The 27,811-nt window shown below is 60.0% G+C and overlaps 1 protein-coding gene across 1 annotated transcript; it reads left to right on the forward strand.

Moving 5' to 3' along the window:
* On the forward strand, positions 1 to 27,811 carry NDUFA10 (NADH:ubiquinone oxidoreductase subunit A10). Its single transcript, XM_066280824.1, has 10 exons — positions 1 to 154; positions 3,135 to 3,303; positions 4,308 to 4,523; positions 6,500 to 6,586; positions 8,598 to 8,719; positions 10,383 to 10,462; positions 13,569 to 13,623; positions 15,268 to 15,353; positions 21,249 to 21,357; positions 27,419 to 27,811. The coding sequence occupies exons 1-10, from the start codon at positions 77 to 79 to the stop codon at positions 27,485 to 27,487; spliced, it is 1,071 nt and encodes a 356-aa protein (XP_066136921.1). The 5' UTR covers positions 1 to 76; the 3' UTR covers positions 27,488 to 27,811.

Consider the following 27,811-nt stretch of genomic DNA (forward strand, 5'->3'; position numbering starts at 1 on the left):
GCGCGTCGGCCGTGAGAGAGGACCCCGGCGCGACCGCGTCCCTTCGGGTCCTTGAGCCGGTGCGGACGGCGCAGCCATGGCCTTGAGGCTGTTGAGACTGGTCCCTGGGTCCACGTCCGCGCGGGGCCTCACGGCGGCGGTGGCCCAGCACTTGGTGAGACGGCGTGCGCGGGTGTCCAGCCTGTCCTCCGGGCGCCACTCCTTCCCCTGTCCCTGGGCCTCTCTCTAGGCGGCGGCTCCCTAGGTCACCGTCTCGGGGGGGCGGGGCGGGGACGGGGGCGAGCCGGCGGCTGGACGTGGAGGACCCCGTGTCCGGGCGGGTGTGCGCGGGCGGGCAGCTCGGGCGCCGCGATGTTGAGCAGAAACGGGAGAAGGCGCCCCGGGTGGGACTAGAAGGGATTGGGGGGCGCGTCTGCAGTAGCGGGGACCCCCCGTGCACGCCGGAGGTCCGGGGACGCCCGGTGGGACGAGGAGGGGTTGGGGGGCGCGTCTGCGGTAGCGGGGACCACCATGCACGCCGCACCGAGGGCCCGGGCACGCGGGACTGCGGCTCGCTGGTGGCCGGAGCCACGTGGGTGTCAGATTGTCAAGGGATGCGACCTCCGTGCTAAGGATGTCCGACGGCACCATCAGCTGGTCTTACTGAAAAAAAGTCATGCACGTGTCTTCAGGAGATAACAGGCTGCAGAAGAGGGGAAAGCCGGCAAAGTGGCCGTCTCTTTACTTCTCGGTGTATTGGGACCTGTGTTCACACGGATGTGTCTAAACTGTAATCCGGTACCGCATGGGTCACTCTCTTCTAGCCTCTCCCTTGCGGACCCGCACCCCCCACGCCTCACTCCGACAGCGAGAACCTGGCTCCCACCGCTTGTCCGTTTATTCCCTTATCTGCTTCTGTCTAGGATACATATATAGTCGTGTCAGAATGGCCGACTCTACTCCTGTGGGAAATGCGTACCTATATCGAAAACAGGCCAGTGCCTTTTCCCCTTGAGCCGGGCAGACTCCACCTCCTCCCCGCCCCCCTGCGGTCAGGCTCTTGCACGGGTTTGGAACTCGCTGGCTTTGTCACCTGCTGCATCCCATTCTGGGATGTCTCTACCTAAATTGCATACGTTGAGATTCACTCTTTGTGCTGTCAAGTTCTGCGGGTTTTCACAAGTGGAGGGTGTCGTGTGTCCACCATTCAGTGTCACGCAGAGGAGATCCACTGCCCTAAGTATCCCCCATGCTTGCTCCACCTGTCCAGCCCTTCTCTATCAGCTCTCTAGCTTTGCCTTTTCTAGAATGCTGTGCCATTGGAATCCTACAACATGTTGCCTTTTTCATACTGTCTCTCATTACTTTGAGGTGGGTATTTAAGAGTCACTCCAGTCTTTCTGTGGCTTGATAACTCTTTTCATTGCTCTATAATATCCCACTGGATAACTCTTATCACAGTGTATCTATCTGTTCAACTATTGAAAGACATGTCGGTTGCTTCCAGTCCTTGGTGGTTATGAATAAAGCCGTTATAGTCACGTGTGTGTGCAGGTTTCTTTGTGGAAATTGCTGGATCCTGTTTGACTCTATAAGAAACTGCCAGACCATCTTCCAGAGTGATGTACCCTTTTGTACTCACATCAATGGGCATCCCTGTTGCTCTGCGTGTTTTGAGTATTTTAGGTGTGCAGTGAAATCTTTTGTTTTCATTGCATTCCCTAGTCACACAAATGATGTCGAGCATTTGTTCATAGGCTAATTTGCCATGCTGTCAATCTTTTTTTTTTTTTTTTTTTTTTTGGTCACATCTATTCAGGTCTTTTGCCTATTTTTTAATTACATTGTTTCCTTTGTAAGCTTTATTTATTCACTCCTCAGTAATCAAGGCAGTAAGTAAATCAAGAAAATCAGGGTTGAAAAAATCTTGATACTATTTTATATTCTCTTATATTCTTTTTATTTCATAATTAAATATTTTACTGTTTTCGTGAGTGCCTAATGTTTCGTCATATCAATATACTGTAAGTTTTTAAATACTCTGTTGTTGGACATGAGGGTTTTTATTTACGTTTCAGATGTTGTAAACTAGATTTCATTGATCACGTTGGTGGTACATCTTGACACAGATCTGTGTCTCTTCCCTGATATCTGGGCTCTAGGTCCAGAATCGACCCATTGCCAACAGCCGTTTACAAGGGTTCTGTCTCCTTCCAGCACTGTACATCATCATTTAAACAGTATTTTTAAGTTTGATACATGCAAAGTGTTTTCTCCTTGTTAATAATTTTTGTTTGCTTTTTGTAACAAGGTTGAGTATTTTTATATGGTTACTGGTTCTTTTTAGTACTTTAAAAGTAAACTACATTTCTGTCCTTTTTTTTCTTACTGATCTGTACAACCTTTCTGTTGAACTTTCCTCAACTTTTGCCTTTCGATTGTATTTGTGTGTGTGTGTTGGGGGTTTGTTACAGTTTTAGTGTAAAAAATAGATTTGGGGTGTTGGAGACAGGTAATGAAGCAAATGTTGGCATTGTAGGTGGGAGAGGTGAGCACATGGGTGAGTCGGTGGTGGGCAGGGAGGCACTGCTCTCCAGCAAGGCATGACCCTGCGAGTGTGCGGGGGAGGAATGAGGAGGACGTGGAGACGGCTCCACCCATGCTGTTTTCCTCGGTGGTAGTGGATGGGAGCTTGTGAGGGGCTGACAGGGGGTTAGGGTGTGGGTGGTAAGTCTCAGTGTTAGGTGTGTTGGTTTCCAGGAACTTCAGGACGTGAAGATGGAACTGTTGAAAGGCAGTGGGGTAATCGGAACAGGAGCCTGGGCTGGAACTATGTTCCTCCTTCCTGTCTCCCCCTCCCCCCACCCTCTGCCTTTCCTCCGTCCATCCAGGTGTCACTGAACATGGTGTGCACGTGCTGTTCCAGGCCCGGTTTCAGGCCCTGAGGATTTAGGGGTGAACAGAACAGGACAGACAATGCCTGTGTCCTCAGGAGCTTGCACTGGGGGTGGGCAAGGAGACCTGTCATTCAGTGAGTAGGTAGTGGAGTTGTAGATGTTGACATTTCTGTAACCAAGGGTCTTCCTGGCATTCTGCCTGAGGGCTGCGAGTGCTGCCCCTGCCCCCACGCCCACATCTACCGCTGTGTTTTCCAGGGAGGAATTCACACAAGTGCGCAAGCCCAGCGGCAGTACGGCCCTTTGGCATTCATACTGGGCGATACAACAACCAAAAAACTGACAGCAACCAGCAAAGTGATCACCGTCGATGGCAACATTTGTTCTGGGAAAAGCAAGATTGCAAAAACGATTGCGGAGAAACTAGGTATGCGCCTGAGTCACGCAGGGTGACGTTCTCTCGGATCGATGGCTGCTCCTGAGTTTGATATGTTTTTTGTATTTTTCCAAAGTTAGAAGCGGGGAGGCAGAGGGGCAGACTCCTGCATGTGCCCAACCGGTGTCCACCCAGCATGCCCACCAGGGGACGATGCTCTGCCCATCTAGAGCCATTGCTCCATTGCAGCTGGAGCCATTCTCGTGCCTGAGGTGGAGGCCAAGGAGCCATCCTCAGCGCCCAGGCCAACTTTGCTCCAGTGGAGCCTCGGCTGCGGGAGGGGAAGAGAGAGATAGAGAGGAAGGAGAGGGGGTGGAGAAGCAGATGGGCGCTTCTCCTGTGTGCCCTGGCCGGGATTGAACCCGGGACTTCCACATGCCAGGCTGATGCTCTACTGCTAAGCCAACCGGCCAGGGCCGGTTTGATTTTTACTTGAATACTGACCGGGTAGACTCGGGCCAAGGTAGATATTGGCCATTACTGAAATATTTACTGAAAAGCTGGTGTTGATCTCTCACATTTAAGAAGTGTAAAGTCCTTGCCCTGCTCAGGTGGGTGGAGCTGCAGTTCGCAGTGGAGGTGAAGCGCTTTGAGTGAGCTGCTTCCTTGGAGTCCCAGGTGGGCAGGCTCAGCGTGGAGCCGACCTCACACGGCTGCCGAGAGCGAAGCCGGTGTCCGCGCCGGTTCCCGCCCGCTGCGGTGTCTGTCCAGCCTGCCTTCCTGTGCTCCTGGATGAGCTTGCACCTGTGCACGGGGCCCCGCAGTTGTGAGAGGGGTGCAGGCAGCTTGTGAGCTGACAGGCTAGTCCCACGCGCTTGTTTTCGACGTGTCTCCAGTATCGTCATCGCTTTCTTGACCACCCTGTGGACACAGGCCTGTGGTTCATGTCCCCTGGTCCTCACTGGCGTTCAGGCGGGCGTGGTTCCGTGCACGCTGTCCGCCGAGGGGAAGTGCGGCGTCCACATCTCGGTTCACCGGGCCCTGTCTCCCCGCAGGCATGAAGCACTTCCCTGAGGCGGGGATACACTACGCGGACAGCACCACCGGGGACGGGAAGCCCCTGGACGTGCGGTTCAGCGGCAACTGCAGTTTGGAGAAGTTTTACGACGACCCCAAAAGTAATGATGGCAACAGTTACCGCCTGCAGTCCTGGCTGTACGCCAGCCGCCTCCTGCAGTACGCGGACGCCTTGGAGCACCTGCTGAGCACAGGTGCAGCTCCCGGGGTCGGGGCTGGCGTGGGCTCTGCGCCTAAGCCTGTTCTTGGGCCGTGTACCCGTGGGCCGTGTGCCCCTGGGCCGTGTACCCATGGGCCGTGTGTCCCTAGGACGTGTGCACCTGGGCCATGGGCCGTGTCCAGAGTTTGGGAGGCAGGCAGCAGGGGTCAGGACGCAGGTGGGAGATGGCGGGATGGAGGACAAATGGGGCAGGACCGTGTGTTGTTCAGAGGGCAGAATGGGGTCGGGGTCCTGGCAAGGCCACTGCGTCCCCCTGGGAGCCAGCTTGTGGGTGAAACTCAGTCTCTAGAACCCCGAGACTCAGAGAACGGTGCAGCACAGGAGCTTGGCCAGAACGTCAGGCTGCGGCCGTTCCGCGTCCTTGGGCAGAAGCAGAGACTGAGAGAGACAGGTGCTGTTTGTGTCCCGGCCGCTGTGGCCGACCCACTGGGCAGCCGGCTGTCACCAGGTGAGCTGGTTTACAGAGCTCAGCTGCCACCTCGAGGTTCTGTCCATGGGTCTGAGTGTCAGACCAGGGATGTACCTTTAAACACCCAGGCCACTGATGGTGCTGGTTCAGAAGCCTGCACCTGGGAGCCGGGCCTCCTCCCAGCCAGTCCCACGAACACGGCTGTGCCATGAGTCGCAGGACTTCTCTAAATGAGGTCCGAGGCCTAGTACGTGGCTCGTTTTTCCGGTGTTTTGTTAGTGACTCTTGTTCCCCTGTGAACGTGAGCCTGCGTTTGCTCAGCGGTGCTCCCAGGAGAAGATGTGACGGCCTTTGGTCGTTCTGCACTGGAGTGGGGCCCACGCAGAGCTGGCAGTGGGGGACCCCGCTCACCCAGGTTCCTCCTGGGGCGTACCCCCGCCCTGTCCCAGGACCCCATCTCTCCCTCTTGTAGAACAGGCCCTGGCTGCATAGCTCAGCTGGTTAGAGCGTCGCCCCAAAGCACAGAGGTGCCAGTTCCATCCCTGGTCAGGGCACACACAGGGGCAGATCCATGTTCCTGTCTCTCTCTCTCTCTCTGTCTCTAAAATCAATTTAACAAAATTTTTCTACATGGGAACTTGTCTTCTGCGTTGTGGCAGTTTACCCACCACTGACCTAGGGAGCCGCCATGAGCCGGGGGTGTTCTAGGAACCAGGTGCCACCCGGGCGAAGCAAGGTGGATGGGGGCAAGGTGGACGCCCCCTCGGTCATGAGTGGCTGTGCAGAGAGGACAGGGTGGAGCAGGGCACGGGCTGCTTCTGGGGGGAAGGCTGGGAGGCCTCTGCCCAGCACCGCAGGGCCGAGCGTAGGGACACAGGCAGGGGCCCTTGGGGGGCCAGCACTCTGAGCAGGGTGAGCCTCTGTGCTGTTGTGACAGGAGCCGTCGTGGGGGAGCCTCTCTGCTGTTGGGACAGGAGGCCGGCGTGGGGAGCACATTACGTGGGAGTGGACAGGGATGAGGTCAGGAAGGAGCCTGGGTGAGGTGGTCGGGTCCTTGGGTTTTCCCCAGAAGGAGAGGGGGAGCCATGGGGACTTTGAGTGGGGGCCTGACGGGGTCCGCTGAAGTGTGGATGTCGGGGGGCAGGGTGGGGGCGTGACGGGGTCCCCTGAAGTGTGGAGCTGCCCCTGGGTGTGGGCGCGAGCAGCCTGGGGGCAGGGTGGGGGTGGGAGGGGGAGCAGAGGGCGAGCTTGGTCTCGCCGAGCGTAGGAACAGGCGCAGGGCTGTGGTGGTTTAAAGTGGACACTTTCTGCTAATCAGGTGCTTTGTCACGGCTGGCAGCAGGAAGCAGGATGTCTGTTGCCCAAACCAAAGCCACCACGGAAGGTGTTACCATGTGGGAAACGACTTCCCACTTAGTTAACTGTGTTCTTTTGAAAATATTTGGAATTGTAAATGCCTGGTTTTTCCCTTTTCTAAACGAACCTGTTTCCGAGCTGCTGTTCCCACGCCTGACCTCCTCTTTCTGTTCCCCTCTGAGCAGGGCAGGGCGTCGTGCTGGAGCGCTCCATCTTCAGCGACTTCGTGTTCTTGGAGGCGATGTACAAGCAGGGCTTCATCCGCAGACAGTGTGAGTCCCCCGCCCGGCTCCTAGGCCCTCCCTCGGCCAGGCTGCGTCCTGTGCCCGTCTGCTGTGTGGGTGGACACGGGCCATCACTCACTGACTTTCCACAGGAGAGAAGGGGCTCCTCCACCCTCTTTTCCCCCAAACTCGCATCTCCCTTGAGGGCGGGGGTGCCCTGGGGCGCAGCTCTGGCCCAGCACCCACACTCACTGCCGCCCCCAGGACACCTCCCCAGCTCTCCGTTCTGTCCAGCAGGACACCTGAGCTATGTTCCTGTGGCTGATAGGTTTAGTTTCCCTGAACTACACAGTTTGTTTTGTGTAGTGAGGATTCTTTCATCTCTTGTGCGGGCACCTGGGACAGCCGGCACTGTCCTCACCCCTCCTCCTCCCAGCGCATGCTGCTCGGGGCTTCCGGGGACTGGCTCTGCGCTGGGCATTGTTCAGAGTCGACAGGGGGCTTCGTGACTGAGCATGGAGACATCCTGGGGAAGATCACCTGACCAGGAGCGGGGGCGAAGCCCACCTGCTGGGCCAGGGCCAGGTGTCCATACGCAGGAGTGTGCCAGGCCCGGTGGGCGGGGCTGGGAGAGGCCGTGGTCATTCTGCCTGCGGCCCTTCCCCTGTGCTTGGCTGGCCTGTGCGGGGGCGTTGGCTCTGAAGGGCAGAGTGAGCGTTACGGGTTAGTGAGCGGGGACCGAGGCAGGCCGGTGCTGAGTGAGGCCAGGCTGCTGCTCCCACGCACCCTGCCGTGGCGGCCTCCCCGCGTGCCTGCGCACGGAGCAGCAGGCGCCTCTGACCACTCGCTGCACGTGCTGAGCAGCAGTTGAGGGTGGTCACCAGGCTTCTGGCGTGCAGGCTGTGTGCAGGCTGTGTCTCCGGCCAGGGACGAGGCTCCCACTGTCCTGCGTGGGGGCAGCAGCATTAAAGCAACATCGATGGCTGGTGTGACGAGTGCGCGCAGGAGAACGTCGACTGCAGGGAGACGCTGGGATGGGGTCCTTGGGCAGGGAGCCCTGGCGAGCCGTGCGCAGTGTGGGGCCGAGTGAGGGGCAGGCTGCTGGTGTCCGCACGGAGTGCGGCCCACGGGGCGGGGCTGTGCCTTGGCTAGGACACAAGGACTTCTCCTGAGAGCACTGAGGAGCCCCTGAGGGTTTGAGCTGGTGTGTCTGGAGGGCGTCTGGTGAGGGAAGGTGGAGGAGGACGAGCGTGTGCAGGGTGAAGGCCGACCAGGGCAGTGGCCCCTGCTGAGAGGGCGGAGCAGGTGCCCGGCGAGCCTGGGTCAGCTCTGTGGACCTGCCTGGGCTGACAGGGCCACCGTGGGGGGGGAGGGCCCGCAGGGGCAGCAGGCCAGGTGTGCCGAGTCTGAGGTCCCGTGAAGGAGCCGTGGACTGTCCTGCAGACAGTGCCTGTCTGAGCCTGAAGTCCTGAGTGCTGACAGGGCTGGAGACCAGTGTGGGGTCAGCCCTGACCACGGGCACCCTCGTTCTGGCGGGGCCCACGGAGCGAGAGCTGAGGCTGAGACCAGAATCTCTGGGGGCTTCCAGGTCCTGCGAGGAGAGCCCACTGTGGGGCTGGGGCTGAGTGGTCAGAGGTGCACGGGCCGGAGCACATGGTGGGAGGAGAGCCCACTGTGGGGCTGGGGCTGAGTGGTCAGAGGTGCACGGGCCGGAGCACATGGTGGGAGGAGAGCCCACTGTGGGGCTGGGACTGAGTGGTCAGAGGTGCACGGGCCGGAGCGCACGGTGGGAGGAGAGCCCACTGTGGGGCTGGTACTTGAGGTCGTAGAGACGGCGGTGGGAGCACCATTCTGCAGGCTGCTGGGAGGACGTGGCGCTGTGTGGGGGGCACCTGCAGAGCCCGCACAGGCTAGGTGTGCAGCCGTGCCAACAGCTGTGATGGGCGTGGTTCACAGACTGGCCCGGCTCGGAACCGTGTGCCCCTTGTACTTGGAAGAGGAGCATGTTTGAGAAACCCGTGTAGGGACTGCTAGGTGACCGTGGGCCTCGTGTGTGCAGGTGTGAGCCACTACAACGAGGTAAAGAAGGTGACCGCCTGCCAGTACCTGCCTCCGCACGTGGTCATCTACATCGACGTGCCCGTCCCCGAGATCCAGAGCCGCATCCAGCAGAAAGGAGACGTGAGTCCACTCCCCACGGCTGGGCTCTTCCTGTGGCCTCGTCCCTCACGGGGTCGGCACGTCCCAGGGACGTCTGCAGGGAGGCCGCAGTGCCTGCTGGTGCTCACGGGGCTCACGTGGCCCCAAGAGTGGGCACTTACACGAGGACTGCTCTCTACCAGTCCCTGGTGCCATCCCACTGCCATCCCTGGTGCCATCCCGCTGCCATTCCTGGTGCCACCCCGCTGCCATCCCTGGGCCTGGGTCCCCGAAACCGTCCTGTAGGGCGGGGAGGTCTCCTGACAGAACTCCCCTTGGCTGCGTACATTTCGTGCTCTTGTGGGGACTTCATGCCCTTGTTTTCCTGTGAATCGAACCCGGTTCTGACATCCCCACTGCTGTCTGGGCCTCTTCCCTCTTCCCCTGCTTGCTGGTCTGGAGCAGGGAGCGGTCATCCACACACACGCCCCCTCTTCCCTCTCTCCCTGCTTGCTGGTCTGGAGCAGGGAGCGGTCATCCACACACACGCCCCCTCTTCCCTCTCTCCCTGCTTGCTGGTCTGGAGCAGGGAGCGGTCATCCACACACATGCCCCCTCTTCCCTCTTCCCCTGCTTGCTGGTCTGGAGCAGGGAGCGGTCATCTACACACACGCCCCCTCTTCCCTCTCTCCCTGCTTGCTGGTCTGGAGCAGGGAGCGGTCACCACACACACGCCCCCTCTTCCCTCTTCCCCTGCTTGCTGGTCTGGAGCAGGGAGCGGTCATCCACACACACGCCCCCTCTTCCCTCTTCCCCTGCTTGCTGGTCTGGAGCAGGGAGCGGTCATCCACACACACGCCCCCTCTTCCCTCTTCCCCTGCTTGCTGGTCTGGAGCAGGGAGCGGTCATCCACACACATGCCCCCTCTTCCCTCTTCCCCTGCTTGCTGGTCTGGAGCAGGGAGCGGTCATCTACACACACGCCCCCTCTTCCCTCTTCCCCTGCTTGCTGGTCTGGAGCAGGGAGCGGTCATCCACACACATGCCCCCTCTTCCCTCTTCCCCTGCTTGCTGGTCTGGAGCAGGGAGCGGTCATTCACACACACGCCCCCTCTTCCCTCTTCCCCTGCTTGCTGGTCTGGAGCAGGGAGCGGTCATCCACACACACGCCCCCTCTTCCCTCTTCCCCTGCTTGCTGGTCTGGAGCAGGGAGCGGTCACCACACACACGCCCCCTCTTCCCTCTTCCCCTGCTTGCTGGTCTGGAGCAGGGAGCGGTCATCCACACACACGCCCCCTCTTCCCTCTCTCCCTGCTTGCTGGTCTGGAGCAGGGAGTGGTCATCCACACACACGCCCGTTCACCTTTCGTGGCCTCGGCTGAGACCAGATCAGGCAGCACTGGCTGCATGCCTGGCGGGGACTCTGAGCAACGGACAAGGGCCACTTCTCCTTGTGACGACCTCCTGTTTGGAATGTCACTCCCACAGCACACAGGTCCTGGGGGAGGGAGACCTTCCTTTTGACACTGGGATGAAGATGAGACTAGTCCTGAGTGGTCCCCAAGGCCCCTTCCTCTCACCCGGAGTCCCTGCGGCTCCCAGCACAAGGTGTTCCCTGACGCTGCCCCTCGGTGCGTTCACGGTTCAGGTGTGCGCGGGTGGAGGGCGGAGGCTGAGGGTCTCCTTTCCTCCTCCGCTCTGTGTAGCCACACGAGATGAAGGTCACTGCTGCCTACCTGCAGGACATCGAGAACGCCTACAAGACAACCTTCCTCCCTGAGATGAGGTGAGCCCAGGGCACGGCTGGTCTGCGGTGGGGGTCCTTCCTGCACACAGGTCCTGACGCTGCGCTGCCCGGAGCTGTCTTGTTGTCGGGGGGTGTCTGGGTGTGCTGGTGGCCGTGTGAGCTCCAACGACAGCGCACGGCTCAGTGTGTCTTGTTGCCGGGGGTGACTGGGTGTGCTGGTGGCCGTGTGTGAGCTCGAATAACAGTGCACGGCTCAGGGTGTCTTGTTGCCGGGGGTGACTGGGTGTGCTGGTGGCCGTGTGTGAGCTCGAATAACAGTGCACGGCTCAGGGTGTCTTGTTGCCGGGGGGTGTCTGGGTGTGCTGGTGGCCGTGTGTGAGCTCGAATAACAGTGCACGGCTCAGGGTGTCTTGTTGCCGGGGGTGACTGGGTGTGCTGGTGGCCGTGTGTGAGCTCGAATAACAGTGCACGGCTCAGGGTGTCTTGTTGCCGGGGGGTGTCTGGGTGTGCTGGTGGCCGTGTGTGAGCTCCAGCGACAGCACACGGTTCAGTGTGTCTTGTTGTCGGGGGGTGTCTGGGTGTGCTGGTGGCCGTGTGTGAGCTCCAGCGACAGCGCACGGCTCAGTGTGTCTTGTTGCCGGGGGTGACTGGGTGTGCTGGTGGCCGTGTGTGAGCTCCAGCGACAGCGCACGGCTCAGTGTGTCTTGTTGCCGGGGGTGACTGGGTGTGCTGGTGGCCGTGTGTGAGCTCGAATAACAGCGCACGGCTCAGTGTGTCTTGTTGCCGGGGGTGACTGGGTGTGCTGGTGGCCGTGTGTGAGCTCGAATAACAGCGCACGGCTCAGGGTGTCTTGTTGCCGGGGGTGTCTGGGTGTGCTGGTGGCTGTGTGAGCTCCAGCGACAGCGCACGGCTCAGTGTGTCTTGTTGCCGGGGGTGACTGGGTGTGCTGGTGGCCGTGTGAGCTCCAGCGACAGCGCACGGCTCAGTGTGTCTTGTTGCCGGGGGTGACTGGGTGTGCTGGTGGCCGTGTGAGCTCCAGCGACAGTGCACCGCTCAGTGTGTCTTGTTGCCGGGGGTGACTGGGTGTGCTGGTGGCTGTGTGAGCTCGAATAACAGTGCACGGCTCAGTGTGTCTTGTTGCCGGGGGTGACTGGGTGTGCTGGTGGCCGTGTGTGAGCTCCAGCGACAGCGCACGGCTCAATGTGTCTTGTTGCCGGGGGTGTCTGGGTGTGCTGGTGGCTGTGTGAGCTCGAATAACAGCGCACGGCTCAGTGTGTCTTGTTGCCGGGGGTGACTGGGTGTGCTGGTGGCCGTGTGTGAGCTCGAATAACAGCGCACGGCTCAGTGTGTCTTGTTGCCGGGGGTGACTGGGTGTGCTGGTGGCCGTGTGTGAGCTCGAATAACAGCGCACGGCTCAGTGTGTCTTGTTGCCGGGGGTGACTGGGTGTGCTGGTGGCTGTGTGAGCTCGAATAACAGCACACGGCTCAGGGTGTCTTGTTGCCGGGGGTGTCTGGGTGTGCTGGTGGCCGTGTGAGCTCCAACGACAGCGCACGGCTCAGTGGACTGGGTGGAGTTTGGTTGGTTGTTTGGGTGGTTGGTTTGCTTCTTTTGTCAGAACTTTATCTTCCTTGTTATATTTAAAAGATTTCTCTGATGCTAGAAGCACACGGAAGCTGTGTTTTATCATGGGTTTCAGCGTTAGAGAACTCAGTGTTTCCGCTTGGTGGTGCGCAGGGAGCCCGCAGACGGGCGTGAAGGACCCGTCACCTCTCTGGGCGCTTGACTGAGCCCCCAGTGGTGTTGGGATTAAAGGAGAGCTCCCCCAGCCTTTTTTCTTTCTTCTCTCCCTCTTTCTTCACTGAAACTGGACGTAACCAAGTGGCCTGTAACTTATGTGGCCCCGTCAGTCCACATGGTGCTGCTACTGGGCGGAGCTGACCCCAGCCTCGGGCAGCCGTCTGCGCTGGGCAGGCGGGCAGGGTGAGGAACGAGGCAGCAGGGAGCGAGGAGGCTGAGCGGCCGTGCACACCTGTTACTGTGTGGGGTTCACCCAGAAAGTCAGGGAGCGCACACATGCACACACACATGCGCGCGCACACACACGCACGCACACACACACGCACACACACGCACACATGCACACACACATGCACACACGCGCACACACACACGTCTGCGTCCAGTGCGTCCAGTGCTCTCCGGCAGAAGCAAAGTAGAACCGTGGAGACCAGCGGCCTTTTGAATGTGGTCCTCAGAGGTGGTGACATTGGCGTCCCTGCAGAGGGTCCCGTGTGAGCACAGCTTGTGAATCGTTGGGGAGTTTGTGGGCTTACGTCCTGTCAGTGGGAGGCGCTCCGGTCCAGAGATGCCTGCAGGAGAGCGTGCTCCTGAGCGTGCCCCATGCCCCATGGCGCTCAGCACGCTCAGTGCGGAGCAGTAGTCCATCCCGACGTCCTGCGTTTCTGTGGGGACCGGCTGTCTGCTGGTCTGGGCAGCCTGGCCGGACTCTGGCCGGGTTGTGGCCTCAGCTCTGTCTGGCCGGTCCTCTGGCAGGGCAGCCTCCTCCCTTTGGTTGTCGGTCCTCTCCTGGTTGGTGGGCAGCTCTCTGAACAGCAGTGTGGACGTGGTGAGCAGACGGGCAGAGCCGGGAGGTGGCACTCTGCCGCCCCTTCTCTGGGACCCCGCTGTGGTCCTCCAGTGTCCTGTCCCCAGGGTGAAGGGAACGGACGTTGCTGCTGTCCTGGAGTGTGATGGAAACAGCTTGATTGGAGGGTGTACTTTGCCTGAGAGTTCTGGATTCGGGCAGCACGAGTAACCTGTGTGTGTCCGGCCCGGCTGCCCGGCTGCTGTCTGTGTGTGTCTCGCTGAGACAGCGGAGGTGGAGGTGACCCTTGTGCCCTGCCCCTGTAGACATGGGGCTCTGGTTTCCCACGCGTGGGGCCGGGGCAGCAGGGAAGGGCAGACCTGCTGTTGTCACCATCGTCATGAGCACATCCCTGCTTGCTCCAGTCGGCTGTGTGAGCCAGCACGCGCCCGGCCAACGCCCAGAACCACGGAGGGGGCGTGTTAATGTTTGTGGTGGGCACGGTAGTGTTGGGTCTTCATGTGAGCTCGAGACATTTACGTGACCGTCCTCTCTTGCAGCGAGAAGTGTGAAGTCTTACAGTACAGCGCAAAGGAGGCCCAGGACGCAGAGAAGGTGAGAACGCTGGAAGTTTGCCACCAGTAAACGCGATCCAGGTGTTACCGGATCAGTTCCCGCGGGTGTGAGAGCCGTCAGTGTTTCACAGTCCAAGAGAAGGTCCACACCCGTCACGCTCCTGGGTCACGAGGTTGTGATTTTCTTTTAATTCTGTTTCTACAACCTTCACATTGTATTGAATAGAATGGCGGAGAGACAGAGGACCTCGGCGTTCTGCTCCGGCGTCTCTGTGACACAGACGGCAGAGCTGAACAGACGTAGTTAACAGGAGGTTCTGGTGTCCACATGTCAGCTTTCCTAGATGCGATCTGTAAAATCTCAAGTCCATCTCAGTGCAGTTAACACATTAACATACTACCTGTTACAAAACACATATTACGAGGTTACGGCAGTGACAGTGCTGTGGCAGTAATATTAGGATTAACAAACGGGTGAATGGAACAGAGCAGAGTGCAGACCCAGGTGCTGTGTGCGCTCACCTGTGTGTGCGTCCTTGCCTGTGTGTGTCCTCACCTGTGTGTACGCTCGCTCGCCTGTGTGTGTCCTCGCCTATATGTGGGCGTCCTCGCCTGTGTGTGTGCGCGCTTGCCTATGTGTGTGCGCTCGCCTGTGTGTGTCCTCACCTGTGTGTGTGCGCTCGCCTGTGTGTGCCCTCGCCTGTGTGTGCGCACTCGCCACTTTGTGTGTGTGTGTGTGCACGTGCACGTGTGTGAGACTTTTGGTGTGGTAAAGGCAGTATTTCAAAGGTTAAGTAGAGGAAAATGGGTTATTCCTTGAATGCTGTTGAGGCAGTTGACCATTCATTTGGTTACAATAAAAAGTACCATCCAATCTCATGTATTAATAATAGCATAAGTTTTTTAAAAACAGAACAGAAGGTCTAGGGATTTTGGAAGAAAAGCTGGGTTTTGTGATGTGGGGGTGACGTGATGGGAGCATTGAGCTCTGCCTCGTGTGTGGGGGGCGGAACAGGGCCCGTGGGAGTCGTGCTCGCCCGGCCCCGGGCTGGGAGTGCCTCTCGGGTCAGTTCTTTCTGCTCGTCCACTGGTGAAGCCACACTCAGTTCCTGCCCAGCCTTCTGTGTTTATAATGCTGATTTGTTTTAGATCATTTCTAAATCTTTGACAGAATAACCAGATGGCATGCGTTTGAGAAGAAAGCATTTCAGCTCTAAGGTTGTCGTTAGTTGAGTTCCTAATTGCATACATTCAAATTCTTGAAACTGAGACCCGTTCCCGAGTTGGGTGTGTCTGGGGAGAGAACGCCCCCAGGGGCTGGGCTCAGGGAGGGGGGGGGGGGCAAGGTCACTAGGCCTCCAGGAGAGCGTTTACTTTCCTGTTCTGTTGTTCCTCTGGGAGGAAGTTACTCGGAGGGGAGTGAGTCTGTCTCAGATCCCGGTTTCTTCCCTGGTCTGACCTTTTCTCACCTCCCCTTTTCTCCTGGACTGTTGGTAGCGTCCCCACCGCCCCAGGTCAGCTGGGCGGGGCGCCCACACTGAGGGTCACCTGTCCAGACTTCCTTCTTTCTGACTTTTACGGCATGAGTCTTCTGCCAGAGATCTGTGGTTTATGGCACATCACAGCGCCGTGTCATTTAAATTTGACGGGAGACTTTCCATTAAAGTTGGGCTCCTCTGTCCAGGTGGTGGAGGACATCGAGTACCTCAAGTGTGAAAAGGGGCCGTGGCTGGAGCAGAGCGACCGGACCTTCCACCACCTGCGGATGCTGTGAGTGCGGGCGTGGGGTCAGGGCCTGAGTTCAGCAGCTGCGTGTGGAGACGCGTTCAGATCTGTGACGTCTTCGCTTCGGGCCAGGAGTGAGCGCACTGGCCCGGCCGCTCCGAGCTGGGGTCCCTTTTCCTTCCAGACAGCGCTCGCCCTCTCTGGTCTGACAGTGTCGATTGATTGATCGTGTTACTGGTTCAGCAGGGACATCACCTTCGCCACGTGCCGGGCACTGTTTCAGGGCGGGGGGTGGTGTCGGGTAAAACGGACCCGTCAGAGATGCAGCAGGGTGCTGGTCTGGACGGGGCCTGGCAGGACTCGCGGGAGGGTGTGCCCGGCAGCCCAGCCAGGGTGGCCGGAGCAGAGGAGGCCGGAGGGGTGACGGCACTGGGAGGAGCGCAGACCGAGGGGCGAGGGCAGAGCGTGCCCACTCACAACAGAAAGTTGGGGTACAGGGAAATTCCCTGGGAAAGCGGGGCCACGGCGACCTTCTCTCGCGAGTGGTGCTGGGTCCTTAGCACGTGTGCTCGGTGTTTCTGAGTGATCGTGCACGGGTCTTCGTTTCCTGTGTGCCATGTCACGAGCGTGTCCCTAGTGTGTTAGGTATTGAAAGTTTTTATTTCTTTAATGGCCCTTCCTGTCTGCTGTGTGAGGCCATTGAGCTACCAGTTGGGGTCGCAGATCCTGGCCTGCAGGCCAAGCCCAGCCCTCAGCCGGAAGGTGGTTCTTACACGTTTAAAGGATTGTATGTAAGGGACAGTGCATGTGACAGTGACCATGTGTAAGTCTTGAGCCTCAGCTGCTAGCCTCTGGCCTTCACTGAGGACGTGGGCCTCGTCCCAAGTGGCAGGCAGAGCGCCTTCACCGTGTCCTCAGTCCCCGTCCCCCGGGGCATCCTCTCCTCATCGTGCAGTAGTGAGCACACGGTGCACACCTCTCCACCCCAGGTGACCTCTTGGGTGACAGGACTTACTGGGCCAGAGCGCACCATGTCCAGACGGGCGCCAGTCTGCATGCTTGGCCGTCCCCTCAGACCCCCGTGTCCTCAGACCCCCGTGTCCCCTCAGACCCCCGTGTCCCCTCAGACCCCCGTCCCCTCAGACCCCCGTGTCCCCTCAGACCCCCGTGTCCCCTCAGACCCCCGTGTCCTCAGACCCCTGTGTCCCCTCAGACCCCCGTGTCCCCTCAGACCCCCGTGTCCTCAGACCCCCGTGTCCCCTCTGACCCCCGTGTCCCCTCAGACCCCGTGTCCCCTCTGACCCCCGTGTCCCCTCAGACCCCCGTGTCCCCTCTGACCCCCGTGTCCCCTCAGACCCCCGTCGCCTCTGACCCCCGTGTCCCCTCAGACCCCCGTGTCCCCTCAGACCCCCGTGTCCTCAGACCCCCGTGTCCCCTCTGACCCCCGTGTCCCCTCAGACCCCCGTGTCCCCTCTGACCCCCGTTGCCTCAGACCCCCGTGTCCCCTCAGACCCCCTTGTCCCCCTCAGACCCCCGTCCCCTCAGACCCCCGTGTCCCCTCAGACCCCCGTGTCCCCCCTCAGACCTCCGTGTCCTCAGACCCCCGTGTCCCCCCTCAGACCCCCGTCCCCTCAGACCCCCGTGTCCCGTCAGACCCCCGTGTCCCCTCAGGCCCCCGTCCCCTCTCAGACCCTCCACTTGTGCACTCAGTGCCGTGAGCGCCCTCAGGTGACCCACGGTGGCTGAGGACGTGTGTGTGACCGCTGCTCTGCTGCTGGGTGAGACGTCTGCTGTGGCCGGGTTTCCCATCTGTGTGGACGGTCCAGCTGAGTGTGGGGAGCGGGCAGGCCTGCTGCTGCCGTTGGCGTGCTCCCCGAGAGTGAGGCGGGCTGCGCTGAAGGACGGGGCGTCCGGGCCCTCCTTACGGCGTCCTGCTGCTGCACGTCCACTCCCGGCAGGGGGGCGTGCCGGCCGTCAGGCCCACAGCAGTCTGTCCCCTCCTGAGCGCTGTGCACTGTGGCCCATGTGCTCTGAGGCCACCTGGGTCACCAGGTGCACACGCGCTCAGGGTGGCTGTGCCCGCTAGCGTTACGTGACGCCCCTCTCACCCGGATGGTTTTCTGGTCTAGGAGCCCGTCTGTCTGGAGGGGTCTGCGTCTTCCCCTCCGGCCAGGGCGGCCTGTCTGCCTTCCTCCGCTGACCACTGCGGCCGGTCCTTGTCTGGAACCTGGGCTCTTGCAGACGGCCCGTCGGGCGAGCGTGGCGGCCCGGCCCCTCTGCGTGCAGCTGAAGCTGGACGTCCCTGTTCCCAGAGCTGTGCCCACCGTCCTTTCTCCTCGATGCCCCTAGTGTGTGTGTCTCTGTGAAGGTCCCTGACGGTGTCACCATGACACCGCTGAGCCTCGCTGTCTTTCACTGCTGCGTAGTGTGTGCCTCCAGGGCTCAGCCTTCGTCATCCGGCAGGAATTGTCAGCCCGTGTTTGGAAGGTGTTCCAGAAACTTCCTGGACTCCACAGCACTCCTGCCTGGGGGCAAGCGCCCTCACTTTGCCGGGGTCGGGGGAGAAGGGGCTCGGAGAGCTGACCGCAGCCGTGTGACGTGGCCTGGCCCGCACGGGCGCTGGCTCCTGGTGCCGCCATTGTCCTCCCTCCTCTCGTCACGCACGTCCCGGGGGGGTCGGCCCCTCAGTCCACTGCTGCCCGTCCGCAGCCTCCTCCCCGCTGGCCCTGACCCTCCCCACGTGGCGTGTGTGTCTCCGTGGTCTCTCCCAGCTTTCCTTTCCTCGCGCCCGCCGCTGTGGGCTCAGGTCCCTCCTCGGTCTCCATTCCTGCAGTCCCTGTGTGCAGCCCCCCAGTCACTGCTCGTGAAGGGTCCCAGCGACCCCGCTCCCCCACGGGACCCTCAGTGCAGCGCCTCACCCCGTGGTGGCCCAGCTTCTCCCTCCAGAGTTAACTCCACCCTGGCCCTGCGGTGCCGCCTACACGTGTCCCGAACCCCCTCCTTCTGCTGGTAATTCCCTGAGAACCCCGCCTTCTCACCTGGCTGCAGTCACCTCTCTGTTTTTCCTGGAAACCTCCTCCTAACTTTTCCTGGCTGTTACTTTACGTGCATTTACACGTGACCCTTGTGAGTATCAGCTTCTGCTGGGCACTGTGTGAATCACCACCCGAGAAAAGGTGACTCTCCTGACATCTTGCTGGGACCACACGGGGCCACATGGGAGGGCTCTTTGACGCCACGAGTGACACGGTGTCAGTTTCTAAACGTGATCAGGAATGTGTCTTAATTTGATTCTAGACCATGTCCGAAATTCCCGTTTTAAAATCATAATCTTTGTAGTTAGTAGAGAAAGATCCGCTAATTCCTGCAGAGCCCGCAAGCACAACATCCCATTCATTGCGCTCATCTGGTGACTGAATGCCGTGTCCCCTCTCCCGTCCCTGCTCCTCTGCCCCTGGGGTGTCTCGTAGCCGTTCGCAGTGGGAACTGTGTTCCTTTTCATTCCAGGACCGGTTCTTAACTTGGGGGACTCGGGTGAAAATTATGACCTGTTTTCTAAGGTAATTACTGTAAGCGTGCCATTTACCGGTGACATGTATTCTGTCCAGAACCTGACCAGGTGACTGGTTTAGATGTTCTGTGCTGTCTCAGCACGCATGCCGGTGTGTAATTATGTGTGTGTGTCATTATGTGTGTGTGTGTGTGTCATTATGTGTGTGCTTCTGCTGAGTGGTGACTGCGTCAGCCCGGAAAGCACTTGATCTTGGCAGCGTGATCCAGAACGTTCTGGTGCCGTGCCGGGGCCTTGCTCCCGTGGTGGTGGCTGACGCCCCTTCCCGATGCTCGCCAGGGCCCTGCCGCCCCTCACTTCTGGACTGCTGCTTCCCGTGGCTCCGGGAGGCCGTCTCTAACGAGAGGCTCCAGCCTCAGAGCTGTGGGTGCACGTTGGTGTCAGAGGGAGGGTTTCACACACAGCTTCTCCCTGCAGGAAACATGAGGAAGGACGCTTTGGCCACATTGTGGGAGAGTACAGATGTTCTGTTCGTTGGGGATCAGTCTGAGGCACAAAACGTAACTTACTACTGCGTTGTTTCTGTCTTTTTCCGCCTCGCTCCTTTGCTGTGAGATTCGCGGCTCAGCACCTGGTACTGTAACCGCCGGAGTGTGTTTCTCTCGTTGGGCGCCGGGCTGCTGGCGGGAGAGGCTGTGCTGCCCTCGCTGTCCCGAGCTCGCCTCAGGTGGCCAGAGCGCTGTGGACAGAATGCCCTCGCGCTGCCCCTGCGTCCCGAGTCAGAGGCTCCCTGGTGTCCTCATCCTCTTCCACTCTGCTGGCGTTCCTCAGAGATCAGGACGCGGCTCTCCTGGCGCTGGGGCCCAGGGCGCCCCTTGTCACCATTTAAGCTCATGGTGACACCAGTCAGTCGGCCAGTGAAGATAGACTGAGCCCAGCAGATGACTTTCTAACCCTCAGAGCAGTCTCGCCGGTTCCCCTGCCTCCTGGGCGGTGCGTGCGGCTGCAGTTCTGCCGGGTGACCGTAGGTGGCGCCGTTGCCCTGCGCGGTCCGCACCAGTGCCGGGGCCCCACGGCCAGTTCTCTCAGAAGCCCCAGAATTTTGTTTTTAGGACTTTCAAGCTGTAGAGAAACCCTAATCGTGCCCAGTGTGATATTTGTCAACACTTAAAAAAATATTTTTAGTTGATGTTTTTTATTGTTAGGTTATTTCAAAAAAATTGTTCTCGTATGATAAAAATGCAGTAATCCTATTTGTGTTAGAAATAAAAAGAGGTGCATTTATACGTTACTGATGCACGCTTATATAACAGCTCGCTGTCGGGACCGGAAAGCCCGTCTGAGTGTGCACGCCCGCCCGGCGGGTCAGCGCAGTCCACGCCTGGGCCTGAGGGATGTTTGGTTAGTAGACTGTCAGTCACCGCACAAGTGACGCCCGTACTGGTGACCCGGGTGCCTGTGCCCACTGTCCACACTCCCGTGTCCCCTGCGTGGGTGCTGGTGCTGCGACCCTCTTCGGGAGAGGGACCACGGGCCTGAGCCGGGCGGTTCCCACTGCGGGGGACGTAGACTTGGGTGTGCTGGTGGGTCTGGGCTGCCCGCACACAGTGGCTGAGAGCCAGGGCCAGGCAGAACTTCCATTTGGGCCATTACAAGCAGGAACATCTGCCGTTATAAAACTCCTTGATGGGAAAGTGGCCATTTAAAATAATTATTTTCTTTGTTTTGAGCCCTTAAGAAAGGAGGCTTTATTTTAATGTTTCTTTCTAAAAGCCCCAAAAATGCTTTTCCTCTTCCAAGTATAGTGGTTATATTCAGACTAAATTTAATTTAAGCAAATTATATCAAAGTATAAACATTTTAGCATCCAGCAAAACAGACCGGGGGAACAAGGAGAGGCGCTGGGGCTCGTGGGGACGGTGCCGGGAGGGCGCGTTGGGCCTTTCATGAGCGGCGGGGGGGGGGGGGGGGGGGGGGGTGGGGGGGGAGTCCAGTGTGGGTGTTCCGGGCCTGCAGTCGGTGGCCCTGGGGACAGGGTGGGCAGGCCGGAGGCTGCGCTGTGCCCAGAGGGACCCCCCCAGGCTGTTCCCGCACAGCCTGGTTTGCAGTTTCAGGGGGACGCTGTGGGCGTGGCAGAGCACCGTGGGGTGGGGGTGAGCCTCTGTTCCCAAATCGTCCTTCTGGAAGGCAGTCAGTCGTCCGTCTGGCCACTGAGGCTTCTGAAGGTCCCCCTCGGGCTGTGGCAGTCGCCCCAGAAGGTGGCTCCACGCAGACCAGGCAGGCCTGGGGCGGAAGCTGTGCCTCAGGACGACTGCTTCCGAATGCGTGAACTTTTAATACTGACGTGTTCAAAGATCAGCCTTAGGCTTTATTATTTTAATATTTGTGTTGATGGCTTTCGTGTGACCCACGTCTGTCTTGTTTCCTAGGGTTCAGGATAAGTTGCAGGTGCTGAACTACACCACCATTCCGGTCTACCTCCCCGAAATCACGATCGGAGCACACCAGAGTGACCGCGTCTTCCAGGAATTCCTAGAGGTGAGGCCTTGGAAGCCTGAGAGCGGGCCGGGCGGGTCTCAGATAGCCGAGCAGGAAACAGCATCTCTCTGAGCGGTGGTCAGAGAGAGGGCTCTTCTCTCCCTGAAAGGTCCCCCTTTCCCCCGTCCTGGTCTGTGAGGCCAGCACAGACCCCTGCACGGCCGGGCTGCGCACAGTGGACGTCTGGCGCGGCGTGCAGGCCACGCTCCTCGCCAGCTTCAGGGTGGTGTGACCGTGTGCCGTGTCTTAGCCCTTGTCTGTGTCTCGTCAGTGCCAGCTCTGACTTATGGGGTGGTCCTGCTCCTCATGGGGTGCCTGTCCATAAACAAGGGGGTGTCTCCGCAGGGGGTCCTGGTGGGGGATGGAGCGCTCAGGGTGGTGACCCTGCTGGACAACCGTGAGGGTAGAGGTCTGGAGGGTTGGTCAGATTTCCACACCTTTTTAGTGAATTCTTTGGTTTCACCATGGTTTGGGGGGTCAGTTCTGGCAAGTTGCCATGAACTTAGAGGACACGTGTCCGTCTGTCTGTCCTGGTGGGAACGCGGCAGGTGAATGAGCCTCATGTCAGTGGGATAGGGAGACCCCGTGCCTCCTTCTGTCTCTGCAGTTGGGGCTGGTCAGGGGCAGGTGTGGGGTGAGTGTGTGTAGACCAGAACTCGGGCTGCGTGGTCAGCCTCACGTGACTGGGCTGTAAAGTGTTTCTCGGGACTCATTCTCGGTCTGAGGCGGGCAGGTGCTCGGAGCTCCACTGGACGCCCGAGTCTGTCCACACTCTGCCTTCCTGCTTGAGGGGCTGGGCATTTTCTTTTTAAGTAAGTGCTTTTGGTTGTTTTCAAGTGATTTTATTCCATGTAGAAGTTCTGGGAAGGTCATAGACTGACCGGCAGTTGTCGGTCAGTTACCTGCAGTGATGTGTGTGTGTGTTGCGTGCCGACCTCGGTGGGTGTGGTTGTGCACGCGTGGTCAGTGTCGGGAGCCGTGCGGGTGGAGGTGTTCGGGGAGGGCTCTCGGTTCTCCTGTGAAGAGAGGGTTTTTCTTTGTGGTGTAGTTCACTGTTTTTGTCCACTGGCCCACGGACTGTTGCCAGTAGACTTGAAAATCTTCACACGACATCAGGCTGTTTAACTCTTTCCTGGACCAGCAGGAAATTTCTGGCGGACCGGCATTGGTCCACAGACGGCTGGGGAAACACGGGTTTAACTTGTTGATCCTGTGACCTTGGCGTTTCGATCAGTCCTGTTGCTGGTCTGGCCTGATGGCTCTCAGGCGTCCATCGGCACCGCGGGAGCTGCCTGGGGACCTCAAGTGTCACCTGTGCTGACGTTTGCAGAGGGACACGGGGACCTGGAGCCTGGGGAGCATTTAGCGCACACTTGTCATTCACACCCCCACGCAGTCATCGGCGTGGACCCTGGCTAGGGGCAGGGCAGCTGGTGACTTTCTCCGTCACTTCTCGGGCACTGTGACCCGGTCAGTGTTCTGCCAGCTCCTCCTCGGGTGGACGCCAAGGTGGCATACGCTCTCCTGAGCCGACCCTTCGGCGGAGGCCCGGAGCTGGGGGTACTCCGCACATCTGCCCGTGCGCCGGCAGCTGCTGGACGCGGCCCCCCATTTCTCTCCTTTCCCCGTTTCCTCACTGTCCCAGGTGGCCGGCAGCCCGGCCCCAGCTCCCTGTGCTGACTCTAAACAGAAGTTCACACGCGGCCGGGAGAGCCGTGTCCCCGCCTCCCTGCCGCCCCTCTGCAGACAAACGGGCATCAGGACCAGCGGGTCGGCTGGCTGGTTCTAAACGTCCCCCGGGCATGCAGGCCTTAGACTAACTGGGAGTCTGTTTTCGTATGGAACTGCAACTCCCAGTGTGGACGTTGCTGACCCGAGGGTAACAGTGAGCACACGGGGTCTGCATCCAGGAGAGACGGGAGGGGCGCCCCAGCCTGTGCCCCCTCCCCCCGGAAGGTTCCTCTCGCAAGTGCGGCCCCAGCCTGGGGGCCATCGTGTGTGTCAGCGGACAGGAGGTGACTCACAGGTACCCCGAGAGGAGGCGTGCGGTTGTGGCCTGTCGTGTGGCGTCCGCGGCTCTGCCGCTCCCTCCGTAGGGACACCGCGATGTCTGACGTGCGGCCTGACCAGCCGCGCCCCGGCTTTGTTCAGCTGTCACTCTGCTCCTCAGAGTTTTCAGGAGGCGCACCCTTTCTGCAGGTGTCCGCACCGTGCGAGCGCGGGCTCCTCTGTCCCAGCTGGTGGAAGGCAGAGGGACCGAGATGGTGACTGACAGTCACCACACATCCGTCTGGGGGGCCGTGCTGTGACGTCACACAGAGAGGCACTCGTTTTTAAATTAAAGAGATTGTTTTTGAAGATTAAAAAACAAAAGTTTTTCTGAAAGTTGGCTTCATTTTTTTTTACACTTGAATTACGCTGAGCAGTAATGGAAAACTGGAGAAATTGTGTGTCAAAGAAGTGACTTTTAATAAATAATCTCTAGTACGCTCCTCTTCAAAATGGATGATAAATTCTTGGCAGGCTCATTCTCATTTACACTTAATAATGGGTCAGAGGAGATGGGAGTTGGAACCCCCGTCGGCCAGGACTGTTCCGCAGTGTCGGCTCCTCCGAGGTCCAGAGGGAGAGTGGACAGCACCCCGTGTGACCGCTCCCTGCCCCTCCGAGGTCCAGAGGGAGAGTGGACAGCACCCCGTGTGACCGCTCCCTGTCCCGGGCATGGCGGCGGTCCCGGCAGGCGGGCCTCACCGGGCCCTTGTTCAGGGTCACCTTTCACAGTCACGTGGAGGACGTGGTGCAGGGGTCAGCACACACGTCAGCCCCCAGGAGAACTCCGCTGAGAAACGGCATCGCTGACTGTTCTCGGGTGACGGCTGGGAAGCCAGGCTGCCCCAGTCAGTGCTCGGAGGGCCACGGGCAGGCGTGGGAGGACAGCGAGGGTCAGCGTGGACTGTGGCCAATGGCGCCCAGAGGTCACAGCTGAGGACTTGAGCGGCGCGGCCAGAGCACTGACGGGCAGGCGGATGGGGTCAGCAGGGCAGACGAGGGGCGTGTGTGATCGGGAGGGACAGAGCGGCTGCTCCGAGAGCTGATGGCACACAGCAGCTGTGTGTGCAGCTGATGTCTCCGTGATGTGAGGAAGGGGGGTTCCTGCAACTGAGCGTCTGAGGGTCTGGGCTCAGGCGTCATCTTCTACACAGAGGTGGGGCCACCTGCCTGCCTCCTGGTCAGGGCCTGCGAGGCCGCGCTGGTCCCAGGCCGGCAGGCTGCCTTGGGTCAGTGAGCACGGGTGGCTGCCCTGGGCGGGGCCAGCAGCAGGAGCTCCGAGAAGGAAGGGTGCTCAGTGGCAGAGGTCCGGGGGGAAGAGCCTGTGGGGACCCCTTCCCGAGGGGCAGGGCAGGGACGCCAGGAGAGGGGACACCGCGGCCACCTCAGCGGCACCCTCGGGGCGGGTCTCCGGCACACCGCGGGCCCAGGGCTGCCTGGCGGGGTCGCGGGCAGGGGTTTGCTTGGCTTTCTGAGCGATGCTTCCGGGTCATCTCCCATCAAGTCCCCGCACTCACGGAGTGTCTTTTGCTCCTGGTTAGTGTTCATAAAGCAGTGATACTTTTTTTTTTTTTTTTACTACAGTGGTTCTTTCAGAAGAATTGATAACGGACACGGGTTGTGTGGAGTAACGAGGGCCCTCGGGGTCGCAGCGGCCTGGGCGGAGGAGGCCTCTCGCTGTCCCCAGCCTCCCGGGAGGGGCTTTCCTGGGCGGGGCGTCCCCTGCGGGGACCGAGCACACTCTTCCACCGCGGGGCAAGTGAGGTCAGGGTTGGCCTCCTACCTTCCTCTAGTCCTGGCTCCTTCGGAGTTGGTTGGTTATTCCTGTAACTCTCTGTTATTCCCTCTGTTGACTCCCCAGCTGCAGCTGTATCTCATCGGCAGGCAGGGGTGGCTCTGGGGTCCCCGTGAGCGGCACGGTCTGCCCACCACGGTCCCTCCACCCTCACCTGTCCTTGTGCATTCGACAGCGTGCTGCAGGCCTCTCACCGTATAGGGTTATTATGTTAGCCTTAAACAGTCCCCTGTCTTTTAAAGGAACTACTGATAGAATTCTTTTTCTGACCCTTCCCCCTTCCACCATGACCGTCATTGCGGGGTGTGTCCTTCCTGTGAGTCGACCAGGGTCCCGCCAGCACCCCCTCCTTCTGCCTGGAAACGCCCTGGACGCCTGCCCCCCAGTCCAGGTCGGGCGCCCTGAGTCGGGTGTGTCTCCGTCCCGCGTCGGGGGACGCTCTCGCTCACGGGAGGACGGTGGTGGTGGTTTTGTTTGCCCGCACGCCATAGACACGCCGTGCTCCTGCCTAGTTTCTGACGAGCGTCTGAGGTGGTTCGGATCTTTGGTCCTCGCTCCTAACAGGCCTTTTTTCTCTGGTGGCTTTGGACACTTGATCTCTCGCTCACCGGTGTTGGGTAGTTTAGTTGTGACGTGCTTCTGCGTGGGTGTTTTGTGCTTATTCGGCCTGGGGTTTGTAGAGTTTCTCAGATGCGAGGGTGTATACTTTGTATGTCATTTGGAAAGCGTGTAGTCATTCAGATTTTTTCCTCCCCTTTTTTGGGGGACTCAGGTTCCTGTTCACGTTGGTGACCTGATCCTGTTGCACGGACCACCTGACATGGTCCGTGTTTCTGGCCTCCTCCTCTCTCTGTGCCTGACTTGGGGTAGTTTGTGTGGCTCTGTCTGCAAGCTTCCTGACGTCTTCTTCCGTAGTTGTAAGATACACTGAGTTCCCTCGTGTGCGTGGGGTCCTCCAGGGAGCAGAGGCCGGGAGGGGCTAGATGACGACAGGAGCTTGGGGACAAGACACCTGCGAAGGAGAACGGGGAGAGAGCCCCGAGTGCCCGAGAGAGCCGTTAGTCCTCAAGGCTGGTCTGATGTCTGTGGCGGGAAGGAGGGGGGTTGGACCAGCTCCAGGGGTGGTGCAGGGGTGGTGCCTGCAGCTGCTCTGGCCCAGTGACCCCCCTGTGGTGGCCGGCGTGCTTGTCGGAATCGGAGAGCAGACACGTGGGCCCCTCAACGTCCTCCTGCCACTCGGGTCTCCTGCAGCGTCCAGCACCCTGGGGAGCCCGCCTGTCTGACCACCATCACAGCCCTCAGTCACCGTGCTCTCGTGCCGTCTCCTCTGCCTGTGGTAGTGCCTGGCAGCCGCTCTAGGCCACCTGCCTGTGCCCCGGGAGCCGGACCTCTGTGGACTGTGTCCCCAGGGCCCTGCCCCCCGACATCAGGGGTACGCCCGCGGGGGGAGCAGGGGCTGAGACATCAGTCCTCCAGTTCCATCACCACCCTGCCAGCCCGCCCCGCCCTCCCACAGCGGCCACTCTGGGGCCTGGGCGGCTCCGGACTCCTGCCAGGGCCCTGTCCCCCCTCCCCCCGACTCCTGCCAGGGCCCTGTCCCCCCTCCCCCCGACTCCCGCCAGGGCCCCGTCCCCCTCCCCCGCCCCACTGGCTGTGAGGCCCCACATCGGGCTCAGCTCAGTCCTGCTGGGAGGACCCTTGGGCACCGGCTGCTTCAGCTGGGATGTCACCAGTGGGTTTTCAGGTGGTGATGGTCAGAGTCGATTCAGCTGGGATGTCACCAGTGGGTTCTCAGGTGGTGATGGTCAGAGTCGATTCAGCTGGGATGTCATCAGTGGGTTCTCAGGTGGTGATGGTCAGAGTTGATTCAGCTGGGATGTCATCAGTGGGTTCTCAGGTGGTGATGGTCAGAGTTGATTCCAAGTGTCTGTGTGGGTCACCCCAACTCCAGCTCTCACCCACTGTCCCCTCGATAGCCTCATCACCCTCCTGACATCACGGGAACACTGGGCTGGGCTGTGTCTGCAGGCCCCCGCCAGGACGGAAGGTCTCGCGGGCAGAGCTGTGCCGTGCCTGGTTCCCGCAGAGCCCGTCCCTCACCACAGGGCCGTGTGGAGGCCTCGCTGGTGTGGAGGGTGCGGGGCGGGTCAGGGGGCCACTGCTGGGGGCTGGCGTGCCTGTGAGCTTGCGGTGACCATGGCCTGCTTCCCTCCACAGCTGCCAGGCCGCAAGTACAGCCCCGGGTACAACGCGGATGTGGGAGACACGTGGATCTGGCTGAAGTGACGGCCTCGCTCCAGCTGCCCGCGGCGACGAGGGGTTTCCAGTCCGCCGACTCTTGTGGGCGCCATGGAGCTGTAAAACTGGGGGAGGTGACCGATCTGAAGACCACACTGCAGAAGAGTGGCCGTGGGCCTGGTCGGGGAGCCTCCCGATGTATTTGGAATGATCTGTATCCATCCCTGGGGACAGTGCCCCTGCGAGACCAGCCGTCCCTAGAGGGGCGCCCTCCCGCCCTCAGCTCAGTGTCACGTGGGCCTGCACGTTGCTTCTTCAGACCAGAAATAAAGCGGCTCGGGGCACTTGTCTCCCGGACCTCTGCTCGCACTG

The sequence above is a fragment of the Saccopteryx bilineata genome, chromosome 5 (assembly GCF_036850765.1).
Source record: "Saccopteryx bilineata isolate mSacBil1 chromosome 5, mSacBil1_pri_phased_curated, whole genome shotgun sequence".
Taxonomy (NCBI): domain Eukaryota; kingdom Metazoa; phylum Chordata; class Mammalia; order Chiroptera; family Emballonuridae; genus Saccopteryx; species Saccopteryx bilineata.